This window comes from Tilletiaria anomala (genome assembly GCF_000711695.1).
Source record: "Tilletiaria anomala UBC 951 chromosome Unknown K437scaffold_75, whole genome shotgun sequence".
Classification (NCBI taxonomy): Eukaryota; Fungi; Basidiomycota; class Exobasidiomycetes; order Georgefischeriales; family Tilletiariaceae; genus Tilletiaria; species Tilletiaria anomala.
In genome coordinates this window covers 1-26086 of record NW_013546947.1, presented here as the reverse complement: position 1 = coordinate 26086, position 26086 = coordinate 1, and the positions used below count along the sequence as shown (strand labels likewise).

Below are 26086 nucleotides of genomic sequence, written 5' to 3'. Positions count from 1 at the left end.
GCGTCCTTACTGGCCAAAGAGTGAGTGACTGTATCGACATACGCAAGATGCCACCACCCAAGAAGAGAGCAACCTTGGATCCCACGCCTGATGCAAATTGGACGAGGGAGGTGCCGCTCAACTACACCTCATTTAAGGTCCCTCCCATGATAAATGCGAAGAGTGCGTGCTCCTAGAGTCCGCATCGGGCAGGGCCATTGGCAAAAGAGCTCACAGACGCGTCTATTCGCACCTCTCTCCAGATGTGACGGCAACATACCTGAAGACAGACGCGCAAACATGGATCGCACGAGCAGCCTCGCAAATAGGCCTTTCCGGGCCGCAAAAGGATGCAGCAGGAGCGCCAAAGAAGCGCAAGAAGGGCAAGTCAACGGTCGCTGCTGCTGCGGAGAGCGAGGAAGAGGAGGAGGATGAAGATGAGGAGGAGGGAAAGGTGCGTTAAATGAGTCGTAACTCATGAAGGCTGCAGTAGCTGAAGTGATTTGCACCTGTGACAGATGGCTGCGTCCAACACCATTGTCATACATCCTGGCTCGCACACCCTGCGAATAGGTAGGGCAACTGACCTCAGCCCCCTCAGCTATCCTTTCGTGCTGGCCCGACGGGCTGCACGTACTCTCAACGCGTCTAATGAAGCTCACATGCCGACAGACAATCCAGAAAGTGCGGAGCAACAAGCCGAACGAAATGACAAACCCTCTGCTGCGGAGCCAGGAGCGGCTCCGTCGCAAGCGGCTGTGCGAGCCAATGGCGATGGCAGTACGGCAAAGCCCGATGAGGAAGAAGACGAAGAAGACGAGGAAGCAACGAGCGACACACTCTCCCCCAAGATCGAGGTGTTGCGACAAGATTTGAGAGTCATAATGCGCTCCATGAAGCTGCGCCCCGTGTCCAATGGGCGCCAACTAGCGATGGGCTATAACGAGACGGCTGAGCCAGAGCGGGTGCCAGACCACAGCGACGTATATTCCTTCGAATGGACCCAGCCGAGCGCCAACGAAGAGATTCTCATCGGGGACCAGGCGCTTCGCATGGCCTGCTTCTCCATCGCCGAAGGGGACAAAGACATGAATGCTTCGTCCTCCCGACCGTGGAAGCTTTTCCGTCCGTTCAAGCGGGGCATGCTGAATGTCGATGAGTACGTCGAGCACTACGGCACGACATCTGCTGACTCGGTGTTGCTTGGAGACTTTCAAAAATTCCTCGAAATGGTCCTCGAGGCGCCTGAGCTGAAAGACGTGGCCGACGAACACACCGGCTTGACCGGTCTCGGCATCCCGCGCAGCGAGTGGTCATCGCTCAACATCGTGCTCGTCGTCCCGGACCTTCTTTCCCGCTTTCATGTGAGAACCCTCACACATCTCTTCCTCTCCACTATGGGCTTTGCCGGCATCTGCCTGCAGAGTGAAGGTGTTGCCGCCACCTTTGGCGCAGGGCTGTCCAGCGCGTGCGTGGTCGACCTCGGTGCGGAAACGATCAACATCTCCTGCGTGGAGGATGGGTTGGTCGTGCCCGAGTCACGCATCGAGCTGTGTTTTGGCGGTAACGATATCTCCACATTCTTTGCTGAGCTGTTACACCGTGGGAAGGTACCCTACACCGCGCTCAACATCAACAAGCGCATTGTCGACCTGCAGATTATTGAAGACATCAAAGAGCGCGCCTTGACCCTGCATCCGTCGGACATTGGCTTGAATTTCTGGGATTTCCAGGTGCGGCTGCCCAACAAGCTGACTGACAAATACAAGTTCCGGATGTACGATGAGCCGATCGTGGGGCCCTTGATGCTCTTTGCGCCGCGTGTTGTCGACTTTGACGCCAAGAAAGGGCCCAGGACGCCGCGCAGGACGCTCTCGCTGGCAGCCAAGATGGCGGAGGACGTTGAGGACCCGGGCGAGCCTGCGCATGAGGATATCTCAGAGACCGTCACGATGTTCAAGACCATCGAGCACCTCATCCCACATGCTATGATGCAGGCACAGCAAGCGGGGGAAGCTCCGAATCGGCAAGCCGCGGTCCCAGATGCTAATGGCGTGCGCGATTCTCCTACGGCTGCAGCTGTGGCTAGTGGGTCGAACGCGGGCAATACGGCGACAGGAACGTCACAGCCTGAAGGTGCCAACATGAGTAATGCTGTTGCTACTGCCGCTGCCGTCACGGCCACAGCGGCAGCAGGAGCAGCAGGCGAGGGGACCGGTGGCGCGGGCACTCCAGCGCCCGGCCCTCCGCCAGCACCAGCCTCGCTGACCCCCGCGCAACTGGGTATCGACGTGCACTGGGAGTCTTCTAAGACGCCGCTAGATGTCGCGGTGTGGGCCAGCATCCTGGGCTCGACGAATGTGCTGATCGGTATTCAGTCTACCGAGGAGAGGATCAGGCGGATGAGCCAGAACATCCTCTGCGTAGGCGGAAGCGCGCTGATCCCCGGTCTGGCGGCTGCACTGGAAGCGAGGTGAGTGAACGCGTGGGAAACAGAGCGTCGGTGAGGAGCGCCTTGCTAAACCACATCGTCATATCGTTTGATCAATCGCAGAGTGAATGTACATATGGACAACCACGTCTCTGCGACAGCTGCGCAAGCGCAAATCGCTGCACAAGCTGCACAAACACAGGCTGCGCTCGCCTCTGGAAGCGGTCCTTCTGGCGCCTCTCCCGGGCCCGGAGCAACTGCAGTGGGCGCAGGGACAGGCGCAGCGGTGCCGGGAGCGCTGTTCATATCTGGCAACGTACCCATTGCGACGACCATCCCTCCTCCGCGCGATATGGACCCGCGCATCGTCTGCTGGAAGGGGAGCGCAGTCATGTCGCGCCTGGCCAGCGCGGGAGATTTCCTTGTCCGCAAGCAGGATTGGGAGATGCTCAACTGGAGGGCTGTGCGCGAGAAGACGTGAGTGCGCACCAACCTACCGGAGCAGACCCTGTTCCGTCTTCTTTTGTCCCCCTTGTTGGTTGTGTCTGACAATCTAGCATTTGTTGCTTTCGCCTGCCTCCCAGGCTGTTCTTGTAAGCCGCTAGCAGGGTAAAGCAGCGCGAGCACGCTAATGTCATCAATCAGCATGGTGCACATTTGCCCAGAATGAATGTTTCCTCACGCAATGCAGAGATGTCAAGGAACCCTATTGCGCGCCTGCGTCTCGAACCCTTAGGAGGGCGGGGAGCAGAGGCACAAGGTGATTTCCCCCGGAATCCGGATGAGTCGAGTCTTCTCGCCTGTCTCCAGCCTTCAACGCCGCATGTATGTACGACTGAATAAGAAGCGAGTATACATACTGCATAGTCGCACAGGCGCGGCAAGATACGCGGCCAGACAGAAGCGGGGGCAGCAGAATGTTCTGGTCCGGCGAGTCTTCGGTGTGTGCCGGTGTGTGCCGCGCGTTGTTGCTTGATAAGAACCGACGGGGCCGATCTCTCCAGTCGGCCCGCCCATTGTTCCGGTGGCTGCTACTGCCCCAGCAGCTGTTTATCAGGATGAGGCCCTCGGATGAGTGAGCGTGTTTCATGAGCAATGCAAGTGGGATGGCGTGCAGCGCGGAAAGCGCTCCCATCCCCCGTGACTGCCCTCGAAAGGTGTGAGACACATTTCCCACTTGTGGTTCGCAATACAACCCCGCCAAACACGCTCGCTCATCACCCGCACGACCTCCTCCCTGTTGATTCAATCCTGGCTCATCAGCATCTTTCTCGAAATGCCACTGGGTGCGTACTTCATCCGCCCCTCGATACGTCACACCATTTTTGCCACGCCCTGCCTTCCTCATCGCTGCGTACACTTTGGCTGCAGATCCGACTGCCTGCTGCTTGCAGTGCGCCGAGTGAAACAGCAAGAAGTCTCTCGTCATCTCCATCATCACCTCGACAATAACTGTCCTTATTGTCTCGAAACGCCGGCGCCCATGCAGGCACACCGTCTCCTATCACCACCTTGAAAGACCATGTCCATCTTCCTGCACCCCGCACTGACGCGGCCCGTCGGCGTGCGCATCCTCGAGCCGACGCAGCGCGTCTCGCGCGAGGAGCTCGATCGTCGCGATGCGCGCTACCGCGCCTACCGCGAAAAGGCGCACGCTAGAGCCTGGGCCGACGACGCGACGCTCGTCGGTAGCGTCCGCAGCTATGGCGACAACGGCACGCTGCACCGCGGCAGGGGAAGGAGGCATCGCAGGAGCCCGTTCATCATTGGTGGTGCTGTTCCAAGCTTGCAGTCTGCTCTTACGGCTGCAGCCGCTGCATCGTCGTCAACAACAACAGCCGCGGCTGCGATCGATAGAGAAAATTCAACACCGATCACAGCAACGACAAGTAGGAGAGGGCGCAGGCTGTCCAAAGTGTTTGGCAGATTCCTGCGGTAATGTAGAACAACCCGTACGTGCCCACATTGCTTTGCTCTCAGCTTGCACATTTCACCCCCCACCGTCAGACTGACACTTCACACTCTGGCGTTCTCCAGACCTACGATCATCCGATCTTGTCTCTTCGATGCAATATCATTTCAACGACTCCGTGTTCATTCTAATGATCAGCACTCGTCAACACTCTCCGCCATCGTCATTCACCTGTGCAATTTTAGGCCCGAGCATATCTTCGCAAGCAGAAGTTACACAGAAACAGATCATCGATCGACCATGCTCCTCTGGTCAGATCAATTTTTCAAGTACACGGACCATCTCCACTCAGGCTCCTGCTATTCCCTTTCCTGCAACCACCTGAGCAGAGTCTCAGACCCGGGTGCAATCTTACTACAATAAGGTTTCGGAGGGGAAGGCGTTCAATGCAACTCGGCTCGACTCAGCTCAATTTACCACTTTTCAACTGTATCCATACTTTTTTGGACTGTACATCACTGCTCCAGTTTTGGCCGTGGGTGTCATGTCACCAGCACTTCTCTTGCGCATTCTTGATCTGCTTTTCGCTCCGGCAGCACATCACACCGCCTCGCTTCGGCCTTTCAGGTGCGAGTCTCATCCTACGTCTTCTTTTGGAGCTTTTGAATGTACCTATATGCACCCCACACAAGCGCCACAAGGCTCCACGAACTGCTAATGCATTCAATGGTGTTTGATGAAACGTACATATACTGCTAGAGCAGAGAAGCGCCATCTTGCTGTGTGAAATGAATTGTACGATGCACTTGGTTGATTGGACAGGCGCAACGAGAGAATATGCGAAGCATGAACTGATCAATCGGAATCATACGCGTCCCCTCCCCCTCCACTATGACCATTATTTCCTCGTCTTTTCTTCTCCTGTCTCCCCTCATCTCCGTCGACACGCTCTCCATCTTCCCCGTTCGGCCCAGCGCCAGCACCCGCATGCGCACGCTTCGCCTTGCGGTCCCTTCGCGCATTCGCGATCGCCACTGCACGGCGTCCCTCACGCTCCATCTCGCGCTTCAGCATTTCCCGGCTCACCTCCGACGGCAGTGCGGAGTCGGAGAAGCCTTGCAAACGGCCGGTGCCTGCCGGGCCTGCTGCTGACTTGTCCGTGCTCGCTGACAACTTTGGCCGCGCAGCATCCGCGCTGGAAGTCGTTACTGCCGCACCTGGCACAGCCGAGAATGATGATGCCTTTGCGGAGTCGAGAATGTTGCTTAAGCCTGATGGAAGCTGAATATCCAGCGTGCCACTGGAGTCCTTCTCTGTAACAAAATCTGCGAACCAGCCGCGCTTGCCAGATCCTATTTTGGACGGCTGAGCGAGCGTACAATCATCTTCTTCTATCGTCTCACATTCTTGTTCAAATTCCTCGTCCTCATCATCAGCCACGCCCACCCACTCTCCAGCGCCTGCGAAGATGTCCTCATCGTCATCTCCGAGAGGGTCCTGCGGTATTGACGAACTCGCAGCTACTAGTGCTGGGGTGGGTGCCTTTTCTACGGATAGCGCAGGGTATTCTGCTCGTTTCACGCTTGCTGACTCGCGTTCGGGCTGGCGTTCAACGTCAGAGTCGGAAATCTGATTGTCCCCTGTTGTCGTCTGAGAAGCAACATTTTTATGCGGTTTCTTTGGTGTCCGTTGAAGCGCAGAAGTAATACTCGGTTCTCCTAAGGCAGTGTTCACATCAACGGACTGCTTCGTTGGGGCACGGCCTTCTGGCTGTCGTTGCGGCAATCGTGAGGACACAGCTGGATCCGTTGCCTGCCTTGCCGCCGGCGCCGGCAGCGCCGCCTCCACTGGCGGGTTTTTGCGCTTCTTGCGCATCCGCTTCCCGTTGACAATCTTGTATTCTGGTTTCTCGTTTGACCCTGTCGCCAAACCAATCGGCTTGAACTTTCCCTCCATTTTGGCGCGTGCGAACTCATCCGACGCCGCAGACAGAGGGCCTTGGTCGGTGAGATGTGCCTCAGGCTCAGTTCTAGCACCAGCTACTCCTTGCGCAAAGGCAGCCTCCAGGTCGTCATCTTCGATCGCATTGTGCCCGTAAGCATCGACTCTCCCTTCGCCTCTGAGCTTCTCCTTGTTTGCTTGCAGCAATGCAAAGTCAAGGCCTTTCACAAGTACAGAATGCTTTTCGTCTCCGCCTAGGTGCCTCATTTCCTCTTCCAGCTGTGAAGGTGATAGCACCGATAAGAACAAGGGTCTGGGTAATAGAGCAAAAAAACATAACACAGCGATGCGCACCTCAGATGCATCACGGCCCTCATTCCGGGATTTATATCCTTCAAGAAGCTTTTCAGCATCTGCAAATTCATCCTTGTCTCCTCTGCGTCGGGCCTCTGCGCGATCGACATATCCTTCTCCCAGCGAAGAAGCCTTCTTCTTTTTCGAGCCTTGCTGATGATTCGGACGCGAGTCCTGCCTCTGCTTCTCCACCTTGCGAGGCTGAAAGACATTCGCCCCACCGCGGCCCGTTGCGGACGCGGTGGGGCGCTTGGGAGCTACACCAAATGCTCTCATGTGCGAGCTGCTAGACCCGCTTGAATTTCCGGGCGTGCTCGAGCTGGCTGCGCTCCCCGAAGAAGATTTCGCCGAGAGAAGCTGTCTGAAGGCCGACTGATCCATGGCGTAGAGGCCGAATTGCTTGCAACAAGGCAAGCCGTCCAACTGTGCGGTGTCACCCGTGGAGCCTAAGATCGGATGCTAATCAGCAGTGCCAGCGTCAAATTTTGAAGAGCATAACCTGGCGCTTGTCACCACCTCCCCTGGTCTCTGTGACCTCGTCTCAGCTCGCAGCGATGGCAATGGAAGCTACGTGTGTGAAGGCCATTCTCATCCTCATCAGTTGCGCCTCCTAAGCCTCAGCAATCTAATGGCATCGAATTTACCTCAACTGCTCGGCAACGGCGATTAGCATCTCTTTCTTTTTTTCGCACAGTGCTTTCTTTTTTGCCCAAGGCCCATCCATAAATGCTGGAGGGTAATAATCTGGCTCCAGCAGCAAGTTCGATATCATCCTGTCCTCGAGACTTCGCCTGACCACATCTCCAAAGGTCGTTCGAGTGCCCAAAGGCAGAAAGCATCGCAAGCAGTGCCTGGTATCCACCCCAATCCTATAGCTCCTCTGTGCAGCAAAGGAGAATCGAGAACGACATCAGTCGCAGCGCAGTGCCTCACAATGACGGTCACCACAGGCGCTCCAATCGAGATCACCTCCCCCGAGCAGTTCACTTCCATCATGGAATCAGACCTGAATCGGGTGACGCTGCTCAACTTTTGGGCCTCTTGGGCAGAACCGTGCAAGCAAATGAACGAAATCGTCGTGGAAATCGCCGCCAAGAACCCTCAAATCGCTGTTCTCAATGTGCGACGCCCACATATTACTGGGCACGTTTTGTGAACGAGTACTGATTGGCTTTCATCAACTTCGTCATATGAATGCAGGTCGAAGCAGAGGCACAGCCGGATGTCTCTGAATCATTCGACATTGACTCGGTGCCTTCTTTCGTTCTTCTTCGTGGCCACACTCTGCTCTCGCGCATATCTGGCGCCAACGCCTCTGCTCTGAGAGCTGCCGTTGCTTCTTATGCATCTGCGCCACACTCTAGCGCGCGTATAGTTGCAGGGGGGGCAGCCTCCTCGACTACTGCTGCGCCGCGTGCTGCGCCAAGCACATACGCGCCATCCACTGCGGTTGGCCCGAGCAGCGGCCCGGCGACAGGTTCCGTTGGGCAGCACTCTTTGGATGAGGATGTGCCAGTCGAGACGGAGGAGGAGATCGAGGAGCGATGCAAAGCTCTAATGAAGCGGTCAAAGCTCCTAGTCTTGATGAAAGGCTCTCCGGATCGCCCGCGTTGCGGTTTCAGTCAGAAGACAGTCAATCTATTGCGGGAGCAAGCAGTCGAGTTTGACCACTACGACATTCTCGAGGATGAGGGTGTCCGACAGGGTGCGTGCCCACCGCTCTCCCATGCTTAGATCATCATATTTCCACATGACTGACTCCCATCACGCTGTTTGCAGGCATGAAGAAGCTCAATGACTGGCCGACTTTCCCTCAAATCATCGTCAACGGAGAGCTAATTGGAGGGTTAGACATCCTCAAGGCGAGTCTAAGTCATTCGATTGGGGTCCTTCATGCACCCTTACTGATCCAGCTGTGAAAATTCGGGCTCCGGCGCTGGATGTAGGAGATGGTCGAGTCGGGAGAGTTCAAAGAGGTCCTGTCTTCTTCATAGCGAGAACGATCGTGTATATTTTAGCTGCAGACTTTCGTAGTCAAGCTTTACTGGCTGTGCCGGAGAGCCAAATGCACATGAGCAAATTGGAGCTGTAACAGAGCGGTTCTGCGGGTTTATCTGGAGGGGATGCAAAGCTCCTCGAACGCATGAGAATGTCTGAAAGTGCGATTTGCGTGCAAGAACCCGATAGAACGAAGGTTTTCGTCACGGGATTTCTGACCTGATGAGATCCAAACTGGAAAGGAAATAAGTACGCCAACCATCAACGCAGCAACTCTGGCTTGTGTCGCTCCGCACATTTGCAAAAACCATAGTACAACTGCAATGAGCGAACGAAAGCTTTTAGATGAGCAAGTAAACACCAAACCTCGCAAAGATCCTAACTTCGATCCTCAAAGCGGTCCTTGGCATGCGGCCTGCCCCTTAGTCGCGGGATTGGCCATTCAAGATGGCAGCTCAGACCCGCCCATCGCGGCACAGCCGGCTGGGACTCGCATCGCACATTACCAAAGTTAACCTCCTCGGCGGTGCACTGCATGCAACTGCATCTGTCTGCTTTCTTGTGCTCCTGAACTCGCTACAACCCACCTTGATCTCCCAGCTCGCCACCGATTGCAACGGACAGGGCCCATCTGGACCCGCCAACGGATCCGGCTTGTGCATAGAGCTGTCACTCAAAGGAGGCAAGGAGGCTCGTGCCGCGTTTGGACGTCTGAACAGCACTCTGCTTCTGCTCGACGAAGGAATCTCCATCTTCCTCGTCCTGATTTGGGGCTCGCTTGCAGAGGTTATCGGCATACGCTGGGTCGCTTCAGCTGGCTATGTGCTGATAGCTGTAGGTCTGTCCCTTTTTGCACTTGCGCAGAACGCATGGCAGGATCTGCTTGTCGCTCGACTCGTCTTTGCGCTCGGGGCAAGTGCTGTGACAAGCATGCTCAGCGGGCTTCTAGCGAGCTATAGTGCGACAAGAGCAGATGACCCAGCGCCGGCTCCATCGAGGCTGACCCCGCCGTCGGAGGAGACGCCGTTACTGAATCGCTCGCAAACCATTAGCACATCCCAGCCATCGGGTGCAGGCAAGCTTGCCTCTTGTGCTGGTGTACTCACAGGTGTCGGCGCGCTGATTGCAGTGTTTGGACTGGATCGTCTGCCGCCGCTGATTGAAAGATGGCTGGACCAGCATGAAGTACATGGCCGCAAAAAAGGCAATCATGGGGTTAGCTTAGATGCCAATCTGCACAAGGGGCTCCAGTACACCTTTGCATTATGCGCCGCCCTCGCAGTCCTTGTCGCCATCATCCTCGTATCCACGCTGCCAACCTATGATCTCAAAGCCGAAAGCAGCGAGTTACTAGTGGGCAGGGAGGAGCCAATCTATGCCGAAATGGAAGCAGACGTTACTCCCAGCGCGGCTGCAGAGGCAGCTTTCCAGCCTGAGGGCAGCTCTCACTCACGGTGGCGCCGCTCGCTCCGAGGCGCCCCGGCAGCAGCTACATCATCCGTGCTCAGCAATGAACGGCAGGCGCGGCGCTTGAGGTTGCAAGCAAGGCTAGCAAGGAGAGGGGTGTTCAAACGGACCCTTGTAAAGCTCTGCAAAGGCCTGTTGCAAGGCATATTCGATGCAGCACGCAGCCGAACGCTCGTCGGCGCTTACATTGGAGGGGCAATGGCTCGCGCGACCACCATCGGAACTAGTGAGTTCAATCCCGATGTGCTTCGCGAGGCGGCACGCTCTAAATGCATCCCACGTTCTTCGTCCTGTAGCCGCATTTCTTCCTTTGCTTGTCGCTCACTTCTTTTACACATCGGGGATCTGCACCGACATCCCTGATCCGACGCTGCCCACGTGCGAGATCAAGCGCAAGTGCCGTCAAGCGTTTAGATGGACCTCGATCATTTCAGGCGTAGCGCAGCTCAGTGCCTTACTTCTCAGCCCATTCATCGGTGTCATCGCTGATGCATTCTCGCCGGAAGCGACAATGGGCGCTGCTGCTACCTGTGGGCTTATGGGTTACCTGCTCTTCGCCTATGGACTTCCAGGCGGCATCGATGGTGACCCACGCAGCACCACAGCCATTGTCGCGGCTGCACTCATCGGCATCTGTCAGATCGGCACGATCATCTGCAGCCTTGCCCTGCTGGCAAAGGCCCGTCGGCTCAAAGGCTTTGCTGCGGGATCTCTTGCCGGCGCCTATTCTTTTTTTGGCGGAATTGGCATCGTCGCCGTGTCGAGTGTCGGGGCGCTGTTGTTCGATCTTTATGTCCCAAGCCCGTTCATCATGATGGCAGCTCTAGCAGCAGGGACGGCTGTCGCTGCTATTTTCATCTCCATTCTACCTCCTGTATAATTGGGTTCACCTCTGACGTGTAGCATAATGATTGTACAACACACGAGCCTGTAGGACATCATTTTACAGTCGTCACATTGTCCGATGTGTTCTTGCGCAGACCGAAGCTCAGTCCTCTTGCGCGCGTGCTGAGAGGTCCAGCTGGGACTGAGCCTGCGTTGCGTTCCCCTGTGGTCGTGTCCATCTGAGCATTCTGCGGAGCTTGGGCTGTGAGCAAGGAGAGGGGGACATTCGGTCTCAGGAAAGTGTCCACACCGCCATCCCGATGTAGCACAACGATTCCTTCGGGTCTGAATCGAATTTGTGCCAGAATACCGATGCTGTCGCCTTCGACTTGATGTGTAAGAATTGGCAAAAGCATCGCGGTCTCTCCTCGCAGTGGTGCTGCATGTGTGATCGCCTCATTGGCCTGGCCCGTATCTTGCCTGTCGTTCACTGATTGGCTGCCCCGGCGGCCGTAGCGTTCGACGAGCGAAAATGTTGAGCCTAGGACAGATGCGCGATATCCGCCGAGAGAGTGTGCACCATGCACGCGCGTCTTTGGACGGTGAAGGGTTGCGCCTGAGAAGTCCCACTGATACACGCCATGCCAAAGTCAGACTTTGAGGCTTGTCACCAACGGCGCTGCACTCACAAGGATTAGCTTTCCATCTTCTCCCACGCTGCCGAAGCGATAAATTCTGTCTTCTGCTTTCCATCGCCACGGATCAAATGCAACGCTGGTTACGTAAGAAGTATGGCCTTGACACCGTGCAAGGACACGACCTTCGCGCGGCGCGAACACAGTTATCAAATCGTCTTGCCCGCCGGTCTGAATTGAGACGAATGTCAATATCTTGGCAAATGACACTTCATGTATCGTAGACCACTCACTACCAGGAGGCGGCCATCTGGTGACCAACAGACGCAGGTAAAGCCGCCAAAGTACGAGCCGAATGTGTCGAGAAGTCTGCAAGTCATGCAACATCAGCGAGCGGTCCATCGACCCTATCGCCATCAAGAAGAACTTACACTTCAGCTTGCACGTCGATAATACGTAAATAGCCGTCCTCCGATGTTACAGCCAGCAGCGAGGCATCCGGGCTAAAAGCCATTCCAGTGATTTTCTCCCTGCTCACCCTCCAATGGCTTATAGGATTCAACTTGCTCCAGTTTGGCTCCTTCTTCGGCCCAGTGATCGCACCCGCTACCGCAAGGTCGATGAGGTTTGGAGCTGACGAGTAACCTATCGGTACGCCGGGACGAGTGACCAGCATACCTGCCTGAGGGTTCCAGACGTCTGCGATAGCAAGGACGCTTGGGCCGCCTAGTAACGCCAGCTCCGCAGGGAGCAATGGTGAAAGCCCTGCCGGAGCTTTACTCGCGCCCGCACCATTATCAGACGCAGCGTGAGAAGCTGCGGTAGCCGAGGTAGAACTAGTTAAAGTCCGCGGGCCTAAGTCCGGTCGCCGGAAGGAGCTGCCGTTGATAGGCGAAGCGGCTGCCGGGGATGAAGAGCTCTGAGGAATGGTGCGCGTAGCGGGATCCACGTTTGCTTGAGGTATCAGCCCTTCGAGCGCTCTGTCTTGAAATCCGTCATTTGGCTTCCTGTGAGCGTGGCTAAAGGATCCAGCAAGTGGTGAGTTCATGCAGGGTTCACCAGCGCCGACTGAGCTGACGCTCTCGTCTCGCTGCCGCTCCAGCCTGCGCACATAGACAGGGCTGGACAACTTTGGGAACCATCCCGTTTCCTTGCCAGGGCCAGCACTGTCCTCCTTCCCGGTCTCATAGACGATAATTGTTCCATCTATGTGCGCGGCAAGGAACGCACCTTCGGTGCCCGGCAACCACCTCAACACGGAGACGGGGGAGCTGCAGATGACACCGCCTTTATTGATGCGGGTGTAGCGGCAGCTGACGGGATCGAGCCAGATGAGGTCACCAGTCTGGAAGCCAATGATAATGTCCAAACTTGATGCACTTCTCGTCGAGGCGTTGATGTCGTGCGCTGTAATGTTGGTGGAGAAGCCGAACCTCGCCAGTGGCTCTTTCGCCAAATGGGTCTTCAAGCACCCTGCATCGAGCATCCAAGTCAGCGTTCGTCCATTCGACACGAAGGCAAATGTTTCAGAGTCGCCAGACCCATTGCGAGCAGCAAGGATCTTAGCAAAATCAGGATGTGTGCTAAGGCGCGTCACAAATGAGCTATTTGCGCCGCGCATGTTGTTCTTTGGCCGTCCGACTGACGAGACATTCCCTGAGGATGATGGTGCCGTGAGCAGCGTGTGAAGAGGAGGCGAGGGACGGTTGGAAGGGAGAGTGGGTCCTGTCGCCGAGGAAGGCGTCGGCGGTGGCAGCACTTTGCTCGATATGAGAGCTGAAGGATTCAACCCAGACGTGTGGGAGCTGTTAAGGCCAGTCCCATGTGACGCGCCATCGCCTTGGACAGACGGGGGTCGATCGGTCTTTGAGTCATCCATAGCACCAATTCCAGTGCCTGAAAGCGAGTCATTCCTCGCCGCTGCGAGGAGCCCTCGATACTCCACAATACCAGCAATGGGCGGCTCAGGGCTTTGCGCAGGAAAGTCGGTCCCCTGAGAAGCGAGCGTCGCTTCAATAAGGGACCGCGTCCAGCTGGCGTTGCTTTGCAGATGAGCTGGTACTCCAGATACAAAGCCGCCGCCTGAGCCGGCAGAAGGTCCACCGAGACCGATGCCTCTTCGAAGACCTGCGCCAACTTTTCCGATTCCTAGTCCCATTGACGTGCCGCCGCCGGAAGGTGCTAATCCAAGTGTAACCTCGTCCACCGAGTCTTCTTCTTTGGCTTCTATCGCAGCGAGCCGAGCGGCTGCTGCTGCCTTTGCTTGTTGCTTCTCCTTGCCTTTTGACAAGGCGTATTTGACACTGACGCAGGATATTTGTGGAAGAGGGGTGGCATACTGTGCGTACGCTGCTGCGCTGGCCTGTGCAAGCTGTATCATTGTTGGTGCGAGCACAGGGCCTGAAGTGGAAGCACCCGAGGGCTTTGCAGCTGTTGATGGTGTCGGAGGGTTTGCTCCATTTTCCGTAACACTGTTTGGTCGTACAGATCCTGCGCTGCTGTTCGAATTGTTTGGAGCGAAGACAGCGTTGTGCGCTGTTTTCGATCCGAAGCCCCCCGCCGAGGAGAGAGTGCCATTCCCATTCACAGGCACCGGTTTCCCACTCACATCGGGCTTGAGTCCGGCCGAGACCAGGCTGCCCGCCTGCGTGTATGAAGGATGCACCAAGCTTGCCACGCATCGGTAGGCGCCTTCCGGAGCGGTGAAGCTCGTATTTAGCTGCAACGCTCTTTTGGCTGCCGTCGCCGTAGCATATGTGGAAAATGAATTGATCGCCAGCGCTGGGCGCTGGTCTCCTTGGGATGTTGCCGCGAGTGCTGCTGCTGCACTCAACGAGTGCGCATTGCTGGAAGACGATGAGCTGACGGTGGGCATTGCGGCTTTACCGGCCATGATGCTGGGCTGTGGCCTGTTGGTGGTGCGTCCGGTGCTTGCGGGCGGCAGCGATCGAAATCTCCACTCTTATCACGACCACGTTGGACCTAGCGACGAGGCTGTGTGGATTAGGCTGGGCTGAAAGGAAGGCGAGGCGATGCAAGCAGCGAGGTGTTCGAGGCGAATGTGATCGTGCTGGTACTTGACGGATCCCACTGAAGTTCGATGAGACCGAGACGAGCCAATGAGAGCCGAGACTGCCGGAAAAGTCGCCGACGGGTGTCATCGTCACCGTTCAGAATCAATGACGTCTGTTTTGTTTGGTGGCATCGACGAACCCAGAGCATTTCACCGTGCAGGGCTTTCCGTAAAGTCGTACATACTACATCAGACCAGGCAGGCTGCACAACGGACTGAAGTTCATCATCTTATCGTCCGACTTTACGCTTGGCGGCACTGGCCTAGGCATGGGCTCTCCAGATGATTAGTCCAGGAAGCACCCGGCATTGAGGCCCAGTGCGCCGTGACGAGCGGGAAAGCACAGCATTAGGAAGATATCTCCACTATCAATACTCCCTTTCTCGCTAATGGAGGGCTATAATTTGGCCAGCCAGGGAGCACGCAGGGCACTCCCGCGGACATGGGAAGACCTGTCCGATCGCAGACCACTGCCGATCCATTTCGTACTTCTTCCATCGCGGCGTGCGTGGGGCTCGCAGGGCCGGGCCAATAGCAAAATTGGTGCGCAACAACAGCAGCTTCTCACACCAGCATGGGCATGCTACATTCCTGCTCGAATAGATGCTGCATACTCAAGTGCACCGTCCACTCCACACAAGGAAGGCTCCCCAGACTCCAGAGGGACCACTATATTCCGCCTACTTGATCCTGAGTTCCGAGAGCCCTTCGTATCCTTCGGAGCCCTCTGCCAGGCATCTGGGGAGACGGTAGTAGAAGGACTCGTAAAGTTCGCAGACGTACTCTGCCAGCCCGTTCAGAGTTTTGCCGCACAACAACACTACCCAGCTCCAAGGCAGAACGCTGCTAGTACCAGCGGCGCAAGCACGCCAAGGGTGCGGCGGCTCTCTTCCGGTGCTTCCCTTCTCGATCTCTCGCTTGCTGGTCTGGAACCATGCACCGAGTTATGGATACCACTGGCAGCGGCCCGTAGGGTAGCTTCTACATATGGTATGCTCGAAAAGCTGGCATTACTGCTAGGCTGGAACACCAGGCATGCCTGGAGCTTGGACGAAGGCGATGCAGGCGTCATTCACAAGTGAGTTCATCTCGTATACTGCTTGTCGACGCTACTAATGAAATCGGAGCTCATGCAGCTGGCGCCTTCAATCAAGTCTTCTTCCACCGGCTACGTATAGCCTCTCCTCGCTCCTGCTCACAGCTATCTGTGGTCCAGCGCCGATCCAGATTCTTACCCGCGGTACTCAAGTGCGAACATTGATCAGTACAGAGGAGAGGGCTAGTTTGGTGCAAAGATGGCGGCCTATTGTTCCTGTTCGCAGCAGCTCCAACAAGGGCATCTCTATGAATGAGCACGGGGACGTTCGAATGAGCCTACCAGACGATAATCAACAAATGCTCATGCGCTGGAGCGTGCGCGCTCTTGACAATCTGGGCGATTGCGAAGAAAACCTGTCTTCTCTCCTCCAATGGGAGCGTGGAAAGGCGCAAATGGATGCGATGGTGAAGTCCAACTCAGTTCCGGGTACCACTGGGGACATTCCGAGCGTAGCAGAGTCTCTGTTCGGCCGCACCAATGTGCGACTCGCTCCGAACACCGCATCTGTGTTGCTCCTTCTCCGAGATTTGGCCCACCGTTTGCGTGGCGACGAGGAGCATGTCCAGGATGTCTCCCCGAATAGTCTCTCAATTTCTGAAGGGGCTATCGTCTTGACCGAGCAAGAGCTGGCTTTGCTTGCTGGTGTAGCAATTGGTGAGCTCGAGGCGTCTAAGGAGAATGTCGCCCAAACGATCCAGCATGCTAGAATGGACGTATGCCGCGGTAAAGCAAGAGTGATTCTCGTCCATTACCTTTCAATTCTGACGGAATGGCAAAGTCGCATCCCGGGGGATGGGTTCCTGCATCCTAGCCAACACCCGCAAGAGAGGGTTAAACACGCGGTACCGACTCCGAATCGCAGCGGAAATGACAAGGATGATAGCACTTCACTGTCCAGCGCTGCCTTTGAGAACCGCATGGAACGAGTGGAGCGTTCGATTCAGAGGATCGAGTCTATATTGCAGTTAGTGGCGAGTAGGACAGAGCCGGAAAGGAACAGGTCCACCGTCGCTGCGACGAAAGGTGATGCCCATGAACAAGCGAGCAGCTCGAGCATTGATCCAGAGCAGAAGCGAGAGCTCAGAAAAGTGCATTTTGACGGGTATGCCGACAGGTGTACTTCTAAGCATTCCGGCAGAGCCCATCTAGTGGTCCTCAGGAATGACAACCACAATCAAAACGAAACCCCCAACAGCACCGATGCACTTGAAAATACCAGCCAGCCTTTACTGGAGAACCATAGCTGCGCGCAGGAGGAAGGAGAAAGCAATTCAAATATACCAAGCGCGGAAGGCAACAACCTACACATCCATGCAGTCAATGAAGTTCTTACATCGTCGCATCGCACAACAGCAATCATCGCCGTCGTCTTAGCATACTTTGCATACAGTCTCTTTGGATCGTAGCATATAGAGCGTTGCTTTCGTATCACATTACTCAGATTGAGATTCAATTTCACTATTACTCTGGCAAACTATGCATCCAGCAGGAAAAGGGGATTAGATATTGTACGCCTTGTCAACACCGACACCGGCGACGCCTTTGGCTTGCTGGCCGAGTCCGTGCCTCTTAAGGCGGATGGCTTGGACGGTGATGAATCCACTTGTGGCCTCTGGCTCGAAGCCGCCGAGCTCGTCCATACTGCTGAACTTCTCATCGTAGAGCATCTCGTCAGATTGACGGCCCTCGACGACGACGTTTCCTTTGTAAAGCTTCAACCTGACCTCGCCGTTGACCGTCTTTTGGCTGTGGGGAATGCAGCTGCGGACGAATTCGCTCTCGGGCGAGAAGAAGAAACCGTAGTAGAGAATCTCGCTCAACTTGGTCGTAACGATGCTGTCACGGATGCGACGGACTTCACGGTCCAGCGTCAGACCTTCCAGGTCGATGTGTGCGGTGCGGAGAATGGTTGCGCCGGGGGACTCGTAGCAGCCGCGAGACTTGACGCCGATGAATCGGTTCTCAACAATATCCACGCGGCCGATGCCGTGTGTGCGAGCGAGCGCGTTGAGGGTCAGGAAGATGTCGACAGCGTCCGTGTGCTCCTTGCCGGTTGAGCTGACCTTGATGGAGACAGGGATACCCTGCTTGAAGAAGATGCTAATGCGTTCGGGTGACTCCGGCGCCTTTTCAGGCGATGTGGTGAGCTTCCACATGTCATCGGGCGGGGTGGTGTTGGGGTCTTCCAGGATGCCAGCCTCGTAAGAGATGTGGAACAGGTTCTCATCGGTCGACCAAGGCTTCGCCTTCGTCTGCGTGACTGGGATGCCCTTGGATGCAGCGTACTCGAGGAGTGCAGAACGTCCTGCAAAGCGGTTGTAGAATTCGGGGATGCGCCATGGTGCAATGACCTTGATATCGGGCTTGAGGCCGTAGAAGGCTAGCTCGAAGCGGACCTGGTCGTTGCCCTTGCCAGTGCAGCCGTGGCTGACGAATTGACAGCCCTCCTTCTCGGCAGCCTCTATCATGCCGCGGGCAATGACGGGGCGTGCAAGAGAGGTTCCGAGCAGGTAGACATCCTGAGAAAGACAGCGGGGTCAGCAGGGGTAAAGATCGTACACAAAGGATAGCGGGTGTAAGAGCTCTTCGAGGCGATCTTGTGAAGATCACAACACAGCTCACAGAGCGTAGCGTTTCGCATGTAACTTTCAGATGTGCGCCTTCCGAAGGCTCACCTCGTAAATTGCATTTGCTTGAACAGCGGGCCAGATGAGGTTTTCGACAAACTCGCGCTTCATGTCCTGGAGGATAAAGCCTTTTGCGCCGCACTTGATAGCCTTTTGCCTAGCCGCCTCAAAGTCCTCTTCCTGTCCGACATCGGCCATGAAAGCGACCACATCGTAACCCTCATCGATGAGCCAGGCGAGGATGGTGGATGTGTCTGTACCCCGAACGGAATGAAGGTAAATCTGTGAGTGTTGGAGGCCATGCGCGCCCTTCATCATGCCCCAAGCTACTGACCGAGACCACCGGAGTACGCGAGCAGAACCTTTCCCTTGCCGCCAGCCATTTTCGCAGTGCTTCCTATGGATTTTGCAGTTGCCGTTTGATTGAACTATTTTGTTCTGCGCAACAGTTGCTCTAGTTGCAAAGAGAAAACAAAGCGGTGGATCAACAATGCCATCCCGAGGAAGAAGTAGCTATCATCAAATTCTTCGGAGGATGCGTCACCCGCGCGCTGTTTTCCCCATCTTGGATCCGGGGTTCTTTTTTTTTCACTCAGGTTTGTTCCTTCTTTTTCTTTTCTTTTTCTTCCTGGCGAAAAGGGCGTCATTTGGTGCAGCCCGAGATACGGAGAAAGCGTACTTCTCCCTTTGCCTGCGCATGGGCCACCTCCAGTGCCCAGACTGCCCTTCGCCGCTTTTCAAAGAGTTTCACTTTCCAACAATCAAGCTGTGTGCTGACCTTGTTCTGCCCTCAGGATCAGCACATATCAATCCCACAAGCTCAGCCGTTAGCGCGCCAGCTGCCGGTTCCACCGTCCGTCGCCAGTCATCTCCTGCAACTTCTTTGTGGTACCCTCAAAAACTGCAAGCCTCGCCCTTGCCCAGCTGATGTTGCAACCGCAATGGCGACCGGAACGATCAACGTAGCCATCATCGGTGAGTATTTCGTTCTGAACGCGTTGCAGGTGCCTCCGAGGGGACACCTCGCTTGCTAAGGACACATGGATAATAGCGTAGGACTAAGCTGGGCCACTGCGTCCGAGGACCGCCTCAGGCTCATGAAGTTGGCCTTGCCGCTCTAGCCCGCAGCTCCAAGCATTGATCGAAGCTGTAAAGTTCCCAGACACCCCCGCAATGTCTGTCCTCTCCATCTACGGTCCTTTCCGGCTGTTGAATAACGTGTATGTTCCGCTAACATGGGCCTCGTATTCTTTTCTTTTCTTGCCTCGTTCCTGCGTGCTTGCTATCAGGCGTTGGCCTTGTTGGCACGTCCGTTATCTCTCAAATTCTGTCCAGTCCAACTCTGCGGCATTCACTCTCCATTGTCTCGCTTCAAAACAGCAAAAATTTGCTCTTGCTATCTTCGGACTCGGAACGCTCGCAGATCTCCCAAGAAACCTGGAAAGCCAAATTGGCATCCTCGGAAAAGCCTGCTCCCGAGCCCGAGGAGCTCATCAAGATCTTGCAGAGCATCTCGTCGGCCTCTGCCGCAAAGCACACTGTCATCGTCGACAACACTTCTAACGATGCTGTCGCCAATGCCTACCCCTCTTTCCTCTCAGCCGGCTTCAGTGTTGTCACTCCGAATAAGAAGGCGTACTCTGGGCCTGCAACCCTCTTCTCTGCGATCCGGACTGCACAGCAGTCCAACCCGACTGCCCTAACCTACCTAGAATCTACTGTAGGAGCTGGCCTGCCCATCATTTCCACGCTCAAAGACCTCATCGCGACTGGCGATGAGATTCACAAGATTGAAGGCGTGTTAAGCGGGACTCTGTCGTACATCTTCAATGAATGGTGTCCACCATCACTCGACTCGACTGTTAAGTTCAGCGAGGTGGTCAAGGTCGCAAAAGAGCAGGGCTACACAGAGCCGTACCCCGGTGACGACCTTTCTGGCTCAGACGTCGCCCGCAAGCTTACCATCCTCTCGCGTCTCGTGCCAGCAGTAGCAGAGGCCGTGCCGCTACCGGAAGGCTTTGCTTCTGTTGCGACCCGTTCGCTGACCCCAGCAGCCATGCTCGCCGAAGAGAAGACCACAGGCAAAAACCCTGATTCGTATGTCTCTAAGCTTGCTGCCTTTGATGCCGAATTTGATGCGCTTCGTGAAGAAGCCAAGAAGGAAGGCAAAGTCTGGAGGTATGTGGGCGTCATTGACGCTCAAACAAAAGAGGTGAAGGCTAGTTTGGAAAAGTACCCTGCCACACATCCCTTTGCTGCCAGCTTGGGAGGTAGTGACAACATCATCAGCTTCACTACAGCCAGGTACGCTACGCGCCCTCTCCTTGTGCAGGGCTCTGGCGCTGGCGCAGACGTCACCGCGATGGGTGTCGTTGCAGACTTGCTCAAGGTGGCCGAGCGCAGGGGTGTGTAAATAGCTGCGGCTTTGGTTCAATCATACGACGTCTTAGCTTGGACAGCTAGACAAATCTTGCATTCTGCTCGCTGGGTTACCGTCTTTGGCTATATTCTTGCTAGGTACATCAAAGCTGTTTGCATTTTTCACTCCATAATCTTGGCAAGAGCTCCACGTAGTCGTTCCTCAAAAATTTCCTCCCTGAAGTCGCCATTTTGAGTAAACCATTCGCCAAAGTGTCCGAGCGGGATAGACTCGTTACCGCTGTCGCTCTGCTTGACGAGCGTTTTACCGCCGTTACTGGTTTGGGTGTAGGAGAAGGATAGGGCGTATACGGGCGGGATGCACACAGGCCTGGCAGTTTTCGCAGTGGCGGAGTCGGAAGTAATAGACGTGCCGGGCAACAGACGAGCTGTCCGCGCTTCTGCGCTGCCGGCGTTGTACAACTTGGGCTTGGGTAAGGTCGGAGCACTCCGCACGCGCAGCGTCTCTGTTTGAACGATTCCATTGGTGGTCGTGCGGCGCTTGCATAAGACGATTGTGTCACCTTGCAAATGGCTGGAAAGCATTTGTAGACCGGACAAGATAGCAAACAGTGCTACACAGTAGAGTGTTGGGCCCTTGTTCACGCTCCATTCCGGCTCGACCAAATAAGACCACGCAGCGCAAGCGATCATGATGATCGATCCTGTGAAGCCCAGCGCGAGGCGTACATCTGTGTGGACATGCGAGGCCGTAAAAGGTGGAGAGAATCCACTACGTGATGGGCCGGCACCTACTACCTCTGGAGCTCGCGTCAGTATCTGCAAAGGGAGAGCATTAGCTGTCAGCTTTGGAGCCAAGAAATAATCAGCAAATCCATCATAATATTCAAGTACTCACTCGCTCTACTGCATCATCGCAGGTAGCCTTGAGCTCGGAGAGATTGGAGGTGTCGACGATGATGGTGTCCTCGTGTGTGTCTTCGCCGGCAGACGCACCCGCTCTAACTTCTGAAGAAGACATGGCGTCGAGAACTTGATTGCGTACTCGTTTCGTCTTGTTCACCTAGGGGTCGCTAGCCTTGTGAAAGATGCTAATAGCAGCCAAGGAAAGAACCTTGTCGCGAAGCTATCATCTATGACCACTGCAGAGTGTATGTATGTCGTGATTGGTCCCTTCCGTTTTGGATGAACCTCGAATGCGCGCGGGAGGCAAGAAGCATGTGTGGAGTCAAGGGCAATGGGGAGAAAATGCAACCCTAATTTGGCATCCCGGGCACCGCGCCACATGCCGCGCTGCGTTTGCGGGTTTGTGCTGATCATCGTCATCAAAGCCATCAGCAGCAAAGCTCTTTCAAGCGGTTGCCCTCGATGTCAATTGCCAGCACTAGCTGTGCGCAACTTGTCCTCGGTACCACTGAAATCCACAGCAGGGTTGTTATCAGCTTTCTAACCGCTGCTCTTAGGAGCGAGAAGTGCGAATGCCGGGAAAATCGGAACGGCCCCAAAAGTTGCGTCTCTTGACCCGCCGATACGATTACCAGCATGCTCCATCCCGGATCGCAGCCGCAACATTGCCCGCGCCCTGAAGGGGCCCAAGAAAACATGCAGCTCTTAGATCCTGGGGTCAGCTCAGCTGTGCTTCCTGGGCACAAGCAAGCGGTTTCTCCGCTTGAGATGCTCATCCGGCGCAGTAATAAAGTGTCTCAGGATGCACCGCTCATCGCCGACGACCGATGGTACCCTGCTGAAACAGATGAGCCTCAATCGGATGGCTTTGGAGGATACTTACCGAGGCAGGATACTCAAATCGACCAAGCCGGCGGATCACAGGGGCAGTCGGGCGGTATGCCGATGATGCGTGGGAAAGGCAGCGGCAGCAACGGCAGCAGCGGCAGCATTAGCTATATACAAGGCGGGAGCTATGAATCCTCCACCTCGCTATCCTCACGGAAAGGCCAGAGAAATAGCAATGGGAACGCGACGCCGTCTACCCCTCTTTCGCAAAACACTTATGAACCTTCATCTTGGCAAACGCAGGAGCGGCTGGCCCCTCAACCGGGCGACGGCGACGGTGACAGCGATATCTTTATTGTTCCTAACGCATTTCGGTCCTCTGTTGCCTCCGACATTTCCTACAACAGCATCACGGTAGATGAGGAGAAACGAAAACTTCACAAGAGCTTCGACTGGGATGCTGTTCGGCAAGATCAGCAGCTTCAACGGACCCCGGGTGAGCAGACCGGGCGGGGAAGGATGGAAAGACGAAACTCCAGTGACACGGTTTGCAGCAGCGAATTTGGCGAGCAGAGTCGATGGGGGCATCTGTGGGCTGGCAAACCTCATGATGAAGGGAGCACATTTTTGATGTCACGCGATTCAGAGCTGGAGCAAGAGGCGATGGATCTCAAAAACTGGCACGTCGATATAGGCGGTGGGGAAGGTGTGGGACATCAGACGTTGCAAGGACTAGACGCGCTGCGAGAACTAGCACGAGGAATCCCTGTCGCAACTTTCTCAGCATGTGGCGGAGTGTACAGCCACTCTGCTCACATTGCACAGCGCAAGCAAGCCTATCCTGTTGGTCCAGACGGGACCGGCGTGCATCGCCCTCTCGAGGGTCAACGCGCTCAACTGGTCAATAGTAGGCAAACGGGCGAACACTCTGGCAAAGATAGGTCGCAGGTGGTTAGCTTTTCCGGAAGCATCCATGAAGTTGTTCCCGTTAATGGGCCTAATGACGTGGATGAACGGGAACAGCATTGCCTGTTTGCAGCGACGCTGCGCAGCGAGCATAGCAGCAGTCAAGAGCGGAGTCGAGATCGTGATAGCGTGTTGACAATACGCGGTTCAGCAAGCAGCGAAGTACCGCTGAGCCTCAATATCTGGCCACCGACGCCGGAGGGCTCCATCAATGGGTCGCAGCGGCAATGGCAGCACAATGGCCGCGCTGCTGTGCGACACTCTCCTACGCGCGATGCCCAAGCGGAAATTGTAGATGAGGAGGCAGCCAGTCTCTACAAGGTCGAATCGTTTGCTATGAATAGGGACCAGCAGCGAAACAGCCATCGAGAAAGTGCGGTCAGTCTTACTACCGATGGGAGCGGAAGCAGTGGTGGAAGCAGTGGCAAGGCCAATACCTGTAGTAGCGGCGATGACGATTTCAGGACGCCGTTGCAGGGGCCAACGAGTATCATCTCGAGCTTACCCGTTTCCGGTTCTATGGCAAGCCCAGCTCAAATCAATGGCGTCTCAACCTTCCCGTCAGCTCGGCCATTACAACAGCATCCGTTCAACGGGCCGGTTGGAGTTGCACAGGCCCTTCAAAATCCGCTTCACACCCCCCTTGTTGGACCTGGTGCTGCATCGCATAACCAATTGGACGTGCATGGGCGGTTGGACACTGGGCATCATGGGCGTCATGCTGCTCCGCATGCGCTTCCGGATTTGTGCTCAAATCCGAATCTTCCGCCTGGCATCCTACCCGGCAGCCGCAGAGCCAAAGCCATTGCCGATCATGATGGGAGGGAAAGTATGGTATCTGACCTAGACGTGGAGACGTTGCGCTTGGATGGCAGTGGAAGCAGCCGACGGGACAGCTTCAGCACGATCCGGAGCGCTATGACTGTCGGCACCATCAACTACGACTCTGAGAGACAGGCTATCGCGGACGCATACGTCCTTGTTGATGGCCAGAGGAACGGCATCACTGCGGCTCAGTCTTTGCAACAAGAATGGGTGCTGGAGCAGCAACGCTCGTTACACCAACAGCAATTCCAGAATGGCCGCTCTCCATATCGGCTGCATTCGGCAGCCAGCACTTCCACACCTTCGTTCGCGACCGACAGCTCTACAGTCAAGTCTTCTCAAAGCTCCATGTTACGAGACCCCGACGCGCTTGCTAAGCGATCGCAGCTTGGCGCGGACACCAAGACGGGGCCAGCAGTGGCAGAAGAGTACCTGAGCCAAGGTATCACGTACCATGAGCAAGGCGACATGTCGCGCTCAGCTTTCTACTTCGAGCGTTCAGCGAAGGCCGAAGGCGGCTGTGTCGTCGGCATGTGCATGTGGGGCATGGCTCTTCGCGAGGGCTGGGGAGCGCGAAAGGACCCGAGGAAAGGGTTCGAGTGGATCCAAATGGCTGCAGCTCGTGCTGGCAAGATGAGCAACAACCCGACGCGCTCGGAAGGCGAATTGAAGGCCATTAAAGTATGTTGTCTCGGATGCTTAACCGGGTCAAAATGGTCGCTGACCTTTTTTCTGTCTCTCTTCTAAAGTCCGAGCTGAAGCTGTCGGTCTACGAGTTAGGCAAGTGCTATTGTTACGGATGGGGAACAAAGATGGACAGTGAGTGCTGTTGCTTCTACATTGGTTGCTAAATGCTCACCGACGCGGCTCTCCACAGAACAAACAGCACTGGAATATTTCGAGCTTGCTGCCAAGCTTGGTGACGTGGATGCTCAAGCTGGTGCGTTCTGTCAACTGGGATCGTTGGTGCAGCGCTTTCGGTAACGTATTTGCCTTTCACTTTCCCTTTTAGAGGCCGGTGCGCTATACACGGCTGGAAAAGGATGCAAAAAGGACCTGAAGAAAGCGGCGATGTACTACCGTTTGGCTGTGAGAACTGAATCCTATGGGTAGCATGTTTATAGCTGCTAATCCTTCTTATGCTTCGTCCACCCGCTGCATAGGAGAAACAAGGTTACGACACCGTTGGCTTGTCCTGGATCTGGAAAGACAAATACAACGCATAAAGGCGATGCCAAATGTCGAATCTACACTCGTAACGATAGATCTTTGTACCATCTTAACGATGCATATCATATCCCCAGCAAAAGGTCACCACCTATGCAGAGCAGCTTAGTAAAGTTGTGACCGAGCGCTGTTTCCTTGCGTTGGAGTCAACCATTTGCGCATCAGCGGTGGCATTACATCTGTGCTCAACTTTTTCAACATCAAGTCATTCTTATTTTCAGGCTTTGTTATTGTAGATCAAAGAAATCCGGTTGTTGTGACGAGCCTGTGGATGCCCAGATATGACCCGGATTTTTGGAAAGCTCTCAGTCCGGCTGCTCGGAGCGCAGTCTCCAGACAATATTTATATTGTGATTTGAGTTCAAGGATCGCGGAAGGATGCCATGCATTACCCAAGTAATGAGCAACCGAGAGTGGTGCGATCAGTCTCTATTTTCTGCCTGCACTGATTTGCCACTGGTGACTGGTCTGCCCCACTCTGAACAGCTACGCCCATGGCAGCTGTCAGGGAAATACGTAGGTTAGGGTTAGGGTTAGGGTTAGGGTTAGGGTTAGGGTTAGGGTTAGGGTTAGGGTTAGGGTTAGGGTTAGGGTTAGGGTTAGGGTTAGGGTTA

At 55.4% G+C, this 26086-nt stretch overlaps 11 protein-coding genes across 11 annotated transcripts; 7 read left to right on the top strand and 4 right to left on the bottom strand.

Moving 5' to 3' along the window:
* Positions 1-47: 47 nt before the first annotated feature.
* Positions 48-2891, top strand: K437DRAFT_249295 (actin-like ATPase domain-containing protein; the record flags this gene model as incomplete). The annotated part of the gene is made up of 5 exons (XM_013386412.1): positions 48-162; positions 243-433; positions 498-2452; positions 2476-2534; positions 2707-2891. 5 exons carry the CDS (start codon positions 48-50, stop codon positions 2889-2891), a joined length of 2505 nt encoding a protein of 834 aa, XP_013241866.1.
* A 591-nt stretch (positions 2892-3482) lies between these two features.
* On the top strand, positions 3483-4772 carry K437DRAFT_169086 (uncharacterized protein). Its single transcript, XM_013386411.1, has 2 exons — positions 3483-4362; positions 4448-4772. The coding sequence occupies exon 1, from the start codon at positions 3933-3935 to the stop codon at positions 4347-4349; it is 417 nt and encodes a 138-aa protein (XP_013241865.1). The 5' UTR covers positions 3483-3932; the 3' UTR covers positions 4350-4362; positions 4448-4772.
* Positions 4773-5177: 405 nt separating this feature from the next.
* On the bottom strand, positions 5178-7150 carry K437DRAFT_295483 (uncharacterized protein; the record flags this gene model as incomplete). Its single annotated transcript, XM_013386410.1, has 2 exons — positions 6618-7150; positions 5178-6542 (listed from the first exon to the last, which is right to left on the bottom strand). Exons 1-2 carry the CDS (start codon positions 6996-6998, stop codon positions 5178-5180), a joined length of 1746 nt encoding a protein of 581 aa, XP_013241864.1. The 5' UTR covers positions 6999-7150.
* Positions 7151-7353: 203 nt separating this feature from the next.
* Positions 7354-8674, top strand: K437DRAFT_249293 (glutaredoxin). Its single transcript, XM_013386409.1, has 3 exons — positions 7354-7737; positions 7818-8322; positions 8397-8674. Exons 1-3 carry the CDS (start codon positions 7552-7554, stop codon positions 8534-8536), a joined length of 831 nt encoding a protein of 276 aa, XP_013241863.1. The 5' UTR covers positions 7354-7551; the 3' UTR covers positions 8537-8674.
* A 42-nt stretch (positions 8675-8716) lies between these two features.
* On the top strand, positions 8717-11026 carry K437DRAFT_275308 (uncharacterized protein). The gene is made up of 2 exons (XM_013386408.1): positions 8717-10308; positions 10379-11026. The coding sequence occupies exons 1-2, from the start codon at positions 9063-9065 to the stop codon at positions 10960-10962; spliced, it is 1830 nt and encodes a 609-aa protein (XP_013241862.1). The 5' UTR covers positions 8717-9062; the 3' UTR covers positions 10963-11026.
* K437DRAFT_269547 (uncharacterized protein) lies at positions 11021-14435 on the bottom strand (the record flags this gene model as incomplete). Its single annotated transcript, XM_013386407.1, has 4 exons — positions 11021-11536; positions 11597-11773; positions 11836-11911; positions 11974-14435. The coding sequence occupies 4 exons, from the start codon at positions 14433-14435 to the stop codon at positions 11021-11023; spliced, it is 3231 nt and encodes a 1076-aa protein (XP_013241861.1).
* Positions 14436-14919: 484 nt separating this feature from the next.
* Positions 14920-17038, top strand: K437DRAFT_168922 (uncharacterized protein). The gene is made up of 3 exons (XM_013386406.1): positions 14920-15693; positions 15752-16737; positions 16829-17038. Exons 1-3 carry the CDS (start codon positions 15005-15007, stop codon positions 16861-16863), a joined length of 1710 nt encoding a protein of 569 aa, XP_013241860.1. The 5' UTR covers positions 14920-15004; the 3' UTR covers positions 16864-17038.
* On the bottom strand, positions 17024-18770 carry K437DRAFT_258081 (putative ARG1-argininosuccinate synthetase). The gene is made up of 3 exons (XM_013386405.1): positions 18676-18770; positions 18390-18595; positions 17024-18233 (listed from the first exon to the last, which is right to left on the bottom strand). The coding sequence occupies exons 1-3, from the start codon at positions 18722-18724 to the stop codon at positions 17214-17216; spliced, it is 1275 nt and encodes a 424-aa protein (XP_013241859.1). The 5' UTR covers positions 18725-18770; the 3' UTR covers positions 17024-17213.
* A 216-nt stretch (positions 18771-18986) lies between these two features.
* On the top strand, positions 18987-20814 carry K437DRAFT_258080 (uncharacterized protein). The gene is made up of 2 exons (XM_013386404.1): positions 18987-19316; positions 19631-20814. Exons 1-2 carry the CDS (start codon positions 19283-19285, stop codon positions 20752-20754), a joined length of 1158 nt encoding a protein of 385 aa, XP_013241858.1. The 5' UTR covers positions 18987-19282; the 3' UTR covers positions 20755-20814.
* Positions 20813-21886, bottom strand: K437DRAFT_258079 (uncharacterized protein). Its single transcript, XM_013386403.1, has 2 exons — positions 21619-21886; positions 20813-21539 (listed from the first exon to the last, which is right to left on the bottom strand). Exons 1-2 carry the CDS (start codon positions 21739-21741, stop codon positions 20883-20885), a joined length of 780 nt encoding a protein of 259 aa, XP_013241857.1. The 5' UTR covers positions 21742-21886; the 3' UTR covers positions 20813-20882.
* Positions 21887-22097: 211 nt separating this feature from the next.
* Positions 22098-25574, top strand: K437DRAFT_295478 (uncharacterized protein). Its single transcript, XM_013386402.1, has 5 exons — positions 22098-24926; positions 24995-25064; positions 25123-25185; positions 25258-25334; positions 25409-25574. Exons 1-5 carry the CDS (start codon positions 22263-22265, stop codon positions 25469-25471), a joined length of 2937 nt encoding a protein of 978 aa, XP_013241856.1. The 5' UTR covers positions 22098-22262; the 3' UTR covers positions 25472-25574.
* Positions 25575-26086: the final 512 nt, after the last annotated feature.

What these genes read in the sequence shown, in the direction of transcription:
- K437DRAFT_169086 (XM_013386411.1), top strand. Translation starts at nt 3,933, where the DNA reads ATGTCCATCTTCCTGCACCCCGCACTGACGCGGCCCGTCGGCGTGCGC.
- K437DRAFT_275308 (XM_013386408.1), top strand. Translation starts at nt 9,063, where the DNA reads ATGGCAGCTCAGACCCGCCCATCGCGGCACAGCCGGCTGGGACTCGCA. An exon ending in CGCGACCACCATCGGAACTA is followed by an intron (nt 10,309 to 10,378) that starts GTGAGTTCAATC and finishes TTCGTCCTGTAG; the next exon opens with CCGCATTTCTTCCTTTGCTT.
- K437DRAFT_258079 (XM_013386403.1), bottom strand. Translation starts at nt 21,741, where the DNA reads ATGTCTTCTTCAGAAGTTAGAGCGGGTGCGTCTGCCGGCGAAGACACA. An exon ending in GCGATGATGCAGTAGAGCGA is followed by an intron (nt 21,540 to 21,618) that starts GTGAGTACTTGA and finishes CTCCCTTTGCAG; the next exon opens with ATACTGACGCGAGCTCCAGA.
- K437DRAFT_168922 (XM_013386406.1), top strand. Translation starts at nt 15,005, where the DNA reads ATGGAGGGCTATAATTTGGCCAGCCAGGGAGCACGCAGGGCACTCCCG. An exon ending in GATGCAGGCGTCATTCACAA is followed by an intron (nt 15,694 to 15,751) that starts GTGAGTTCATCT and finishes GAGCTCATGCAG; the next exon opens with CTGGCGCCTTCAATCAAGTC. An exon ending in CACCGTCGCTGCGACGAAAG is followed by an intron (nt 16,738 to 16,828) that starts GTGATGCCCATG and finishes GTATGCCGACAG; the next exon opens with GTGTACTTCTAAGCATTCCG.
- K437DRAFT_258080 (XM_013386404.1), top strand. Translation starts at nt 19,283, where the DNA reads ATGGCGACCGGAACGATCAACGTAGCCATCATCG. An exon ending in GATCAACGTAGCCATCATCG is followed by an intron (nt 19,317 to 19,630) that starts GTGAGTATTTCG and finishes GCTTGCTATCAG; the next exon opens with GCGTTGGCCTTGTTGGCACG.
- K437DRAFT_295478 (XM_013386402.1), top strand. Translation starts at nt 22,263, where the DNA reads ATGCTCCATCCCGGATCGCAGCCGCAACATTGCCCGCGCCCTGAAGGG. An exon ending in GCGAATTGAAGGCCATTAAA is followed by an intron (nt 24,927 to 24,994) that starts GTATGTTGTCTC and finishes TCTCTTCTAAAG; the next exon opens with TCCGAGCTGAAGCTGTCGGT. An exon ending in CGATGTACTACCGTTTGGCT is followed by an intron (nt 25,335 to 25,408) that starts GTGAGAACTGAA and finishes CCCGCTGCATAG; the next exon opens with GAGAAACAAGGTTACGACAC.
- K437DRAFT_249293 (XM_013386409.1), top strand. Translation starts at nt 7,552, where the DNA reads ATGACGGTCACCACAGGCGCTCCAATCGAGATCACCTCCCCCGAGCAG. An exon ending in CTCAAATCGCTGTTCTCAAT is followed by an intron (nt 7,738 to 7,817) that starts GTGCGACGCCCA and finishes ATATGAATGCAG; the next exon opens with GTCGAAGCAGAGGCACAGCC. An exon ending in GGATGAGGGTGTCCGACAGG is followed by an intron (nt 8,323 to 8,396) that starts GTGCGTGCCCAC and finishes CGCTGTTTGCAG; the next exon opens with GCATGAAGAAGCTCAATGAC.
- K437DRAFT_258081 (XM_013386405.1), bottom strand. Translation starts at nt 18,724, where the DNA reads ATGGCTGGCGGCAAGGGAAAGGTTCTGCTCGCGTACTCCGGTGGTCTC. An exon ending in CGCGTACTCCGGTGGTCTCG is followed by an intron (nt 18,596 to 18,675) that starts GTCAGTAGCTTG and finishes TTCGGGGTACAG; the next exon opens with ACACATCCACCATCCTCGCC. An exon ending in AAGCAAATGCAATTTACGAG is followed by an intron (nt 18,234 to 18,389) that starts GTGAGCCTTCGG and finishes TGTCTTTCTCAG; the next exon opens with GATGTCTACCTGCTCGGAAC.